General features: G+C 40.1%; 1 protein-coding gene across 1 annotated transcript in view; it reads left to right on the top strand.

Annotated features, from left to right (window-relative positions):
* Positions 1-3648: 3648 nt before the first annotated feature.
* LOC148057488 (orofacial cleft 1 candidate gene 1 protein homolog) overlaps positions 3649-4687 on the top strand; it is a 31221-nt gene continuing 30182 nt past the window's right edge. The window contains exon 1 of the mRNA XM_087748707.1: positions 3649-3660. Within this exon, the coding sequence (XP_087604833.1) occupies positions 3649-3660 (12 nt within the window). The remainder of the gene's footprint in view (positions 3661-4687) is intronic.

The following is a 4687-nucleotide window of genomic DNA, read 5'->3' as shown; positions in this document are numbered from 1 at the left end:
ACTGGGTGGGGGAGTGAGCGAGCAGCCAAGTGATGCTTAGCTGCCTACTGAGGTTTATCAATAGAAAAATCATTTATCCATCTACTTTTTCAAGCACATAGAAAAAGGCTAGGGACATTACAACCTATCAAGCAAACTAATTGAATGAGAGCTTAATTTTAAGTGTGTTAATGATCTTTATAAAAGCATATCTGCAGTAAACTGCTTTTTAAATTTAAAAAAAAAAAAAAGAAAGAATAGAAAGAATCTGAGATTACTTTTGAAGGACCTGCTCCCAAAATTGGTGATTAAAGAAGGATAAGCACAGTGCTTGTGGCTTCAAAGGTCAGTCCTGCTGAATTTAAGTGACTGATGGATTCTCTTCACCAGAGGTGCAGTTTTCCCCTGAAGAAATACTTCTTAAAGACCAATGCTGGCTAGCTGGTATTTATGAGAGAGTCCAAAGGGAATTACAAGTGGGTTGTTAGGGTTATCATTTACTCAGTGGTTTCTGCTGATATTGTAGCACAGAGATCCCACAGCACTTCTTCTTAGCATGTGATAAATTGTGTACCAGGTGAAGGTGAGAAAGGAGTGAGGGCAGCCACTGTGATGACAAACTGTTGCTTTGCTACTCCTGCTATGAACGTGCTATTTCTCCGCCAGCAATCACCAGCACCTTAGCTGTGGCCAGCATTGCTTTCCTTGGTCCATGATAACATGCCTGTGCATTTGGGAGCGCTTTAAGGAGATGCTGGGTATGTGGTTACAAACAGCACAGTTTTTCTTCTGCATGCCAGCATGGCAAGAACAGTACGTTTTATGTCTACATTTTCAAGGCACTTATTGTATAGAGGCACTTCATGCAACCCAAGTGATTTCCAGTAGCTGATGCAGCATAAAGTATCAACTCGTGTGAGAAAGAGGTACCTCAGTCTGCTCCAGTGGGAAGGTCTGTTGTTTTGATCTCTCCCAGATCTGTGACTGGCAACAGGAGCCCATCAATACAGTTGTGGTGCTGTAAGAGTTATTTTTGTTGTGTCTCCCTCTATTTAATTTCTCCATCTTTGTATTAAAAATATATTATTTTCATTACAGAAAGATACTCAGATATGTTGCATATTTGATGTAGCTTCCTTAGTTATTTCTCTTATGGAAAAAATAGCAAAATTGGGGGAAAAATGGAAAAAAAAAAAAAAAGAGAAAGTGGAAGTACCCAGCTTAATAACTTCTAAGTGGTTGTTTTGCTTTGTCATTTTAGTACAAATGTACTTAAAAATAACTAATGTCCACCCCTAAATCAAACAAAACATTACATCAGCTGGGTATAAAGTAAAATATCTGGTGGGATCTGAAATAAGTTTTATGTTGCTTTTTAATTAATGGAAAAAATCACGTACTTTGGTTTTGCTGTACTCTTTCAGGACTGCAAGCTAGTTTAATACTAATGATTCAGCTGTTATCCAGCTAAAGAAAATAGACTGATGAGGTTAAGTAAGGCCACAGTCAACACCAGTTAATGCAGTGTTGAATGTGTTGCCTGATTGGTATGAAAAAAAAAAAAAAAGGAAAAGCAACATCTGGCACCTTCATTTAAAAAACACCAAAGTCATCCCGCACCCAACAAACAAACAAATTTCCCAGCAAACCCAAATAAAGGGAACTTCCTGAACTCTAAGAAAACCACTGTTAAGGTGCTAATGTTATTAGTGTCTCCTCTGAACTCATTGTTTATGTATCTCTGCCTTTGCTTTCCTGATTTGGTCAATCACATTCTTTAAGATGAGACTCCAAGTCTTGCCATTGATGTTTGGATTCCTGAGACTATTGTGGCTTTGAAAGTCCTTATTGTTGCATCTTTGGCTCCTCTTCAATGAGCAGATGTTGACTATGGAGGGAAATGTTGAATTTACATCTTTATCTGTTCTTTCTGCTGGCATCTTCTTGTGATCCTATCTTGAAAAGGAGGGGATCCATTTGAATCTTCTGTTCTCTTTGGTTCATTCAAGTTCTTGTTTTTTGCTGCTCCTGTTTGAGCCATAACAAGGAATGTGCCGTGCCATCAGACTCAAAGCTAATTACCTGCTGTGTTCACTGGACATGCGATCAGATTAGAGCCGCAGCTGGAAAAGCGATGCAGATACTACCTTGGCCTAGAAATCCATCCTGGATTTTGGAATTGGGACTCTGGAGTTTTCTGAGGCATGATGACTAGATGCATGACCTTAGCCTATCTGTATGATCTCAGTAGGGCTTTATTTTCAATATTGCAGAGTGCTATGGAGGAGAGGAGTTTCAGCATGGTTTCTGCAACAGCCGTAGACTATGGTGCAGGGGCTGTTCAGTCAGGGCTGGCTGCAGGAAGAGGGGGACTTGCCAGAATTGCAGCCCCCGGCATTGCTGCAATGGCCTTGGCACCTTGAGTAGGGCACCAAAATTGGGGAGTGATGGCAAAGGTCAGCAGGCTCTCAGTGTCAGCAAAGCCTGGGCAAAAGCTCAGCCCTTCATTCATTACCGAGCAACAGAAGTGACAATGCAGCCTTTTACCACAGAGAATTCGTGGCCCCGTCCACTGTCCATTGTATTGATTTCAATGAAACTTAAGCACATACTTAGAATTAAGCATTTCTTTGGCTGGTGCCCTCAGGAGAGAGAGTTTCCTCAACTGGGGCCAAACATGTACTTTGTATGGGGCATCTTCTGACCCAGAAGGTCAATTAAAGCTTCTGAGGAACTCTGAAGGGATATTTTTAATTGTTCAAAGTCTTGTTTTGTTTTCAGGCTGTGCAAAATAATCTGAATGTGTGTTTGTATAAATGCATAAGTGAAAAGCTGGCAAAGGAAGAAGCTTGCTATTCATTGCAGTTCAGGTCCTGCAACTGCAGAGTCAGACTGAATTTTGCCATTTATTTCAGTCAGCGCAGGGGCAACCTGTCTAGCCATTTTGAATGAATGAATGATTCTGGTCGTGTTGTATGTCATCCGTGTCCACGCCCCGCCCCCTCCCTGAGATAAAAGTAGATGGTATAAAATTGAGGCATTTTTGCTGATGTGATATATAACTTGTAAAATTATTGTAAGTTTGCTTAATGATTATAACTTCAGAGTAGAGGATAATTTCCATCCTTCTAATGGAAATCTCAGCCCAGGAAGTGAGGAACAAGTGGGACCCACTTAGATGCCGGATCACAGAAGCATTCCTGAGTCTGGCAGCTTTGGTACTGTAATCTTCAGGTTAGGTGTGTTCCATAGCAAACTCTGTATCGTTTTAGTAGTTACTGCCTGTGGGTAGGAATTATCCACTTCTGGGTTACTTCCACTCACAACCACATCTTTGTTGGTTTTACTTCATCTGAGCTTAAACTATATTTTTCTTGCTTATCTTTGTTAGCTATTTTTTTAAAGTGATCTGATGCAAAGTTGTTTTCAAAAAGATGAAGTGAAGGAACAGCACTATATCCTCGCTTTGCTTTTGGCAAGGCAGGAGCAGGGACTGCAGCAGGAAAAGACCTCCCATCTTGGCAGGTTTCTAGACTGGTGCTCTGCAAGTCTGTGTGTTAAACCTAAGCGTATTAATGACTGTGTGCAGACTGAAAATTTGGATGTGCTCCCTCTTTTGTTGCAGGAGGAAGCGTTTTCTGCTGCAGGTCTGAGAAAGGGTAGACTGGCATGGAGAAAGAGGTAAGTGAAGAAAAAACACGCTTTAAAACAGAAAAATTAAAGGGGCTATTTCATAATATTATTTGTAGCGCGATGGGATGGAAGTCAGCAGACATGTAGGCTCCTTTATATCATTGACAAGTCAAGGGGATGATTAACGAGAGTACCAGACAATGTAATGGTAGGAGAAGGCCCACAGAAGTTAAACAAAAGTGCCTTCAGAATTTAGAGAATTCCCATGATCCATAGTAGGACCTCATTGTGCTTGTCTACTGTTTCTATTTTTGATTAGATTTATAAACACAGCACCACATATTTTCATGTGGCTCATAGCCCTAGGGCAGAGCGAGATTGACTGTGCTGAAACTGTGAGGCTTGTGAATTTCAGGCAAGGGATGGAGTGAAATAAGTAGTGTAATTGTTTTTGTGGAGTGACCGTGGGACCTCCTCTGTTCTGAATTACACATGGTTCAACCCTTTGACCTAACCAACCTCGGCAATGCCTGGTAGATCTCCTAAAGCTGTGCTGAAAGGTCCTATCAGTGACATGTTGGAACATTATCTGTCATGTGAGATGTGTGCCAACAACCATATTAAACTACATTAATTACTAGTGAGGCCATGTTTGTGACAATCTCAACTTCATTTAACCCATCATCATGTTAGTTATTGTTTAAACAGGAAGTACAAATGGGGACAATTTATGAAATCGAAATGCAGCACCAATGTTTTCTTTAATAAATTGTATGTTTTACTTTGTTTTATTTTCTTTCTATTTTTTCCTCCAGCATTTTAATTCTTGTCATCAGCTCTGTAGCTAGAGTTTTTGAGGGCTTTTCTACTTTAAAAGCAAGTAACAAAAAGACTACTTCTTAGTAACTAAACTAATATGTCAGTGTAATTGTTGTTATTTAAAATTACATTGAAAGAAATACCACAGTTGACTGAAAGCGCCAATGCTTGTTTTCTAGCAAGAAGCAAGCATGCTAAGGTAGTTTATGTAAGGCTGAAAGATCACATGTGGGTTATTCGCTTGAGGTACACCTTT

This window comes from Nipponia nippon, unplaced genomic scaffold, assembly GCF_047370975.1.
Source record: "Nipponia nippon isolate SJK-2023a ecotype South Korea unplaced genomic scaffold, ASM4737097v1 scaffold_1, whole genome shotgun sequence".
NCBI lineage: Eukaryota > Metazoa > Chordata > Aves > Pelecaniformes > Threskiornithidae > Nipponia > Nipponia nippon.
The sequence above is the reverse complement of the archived record's forward strand: the minus strand, read 5'-3'. Positions and strand labels throughout refer to the sequence as shown.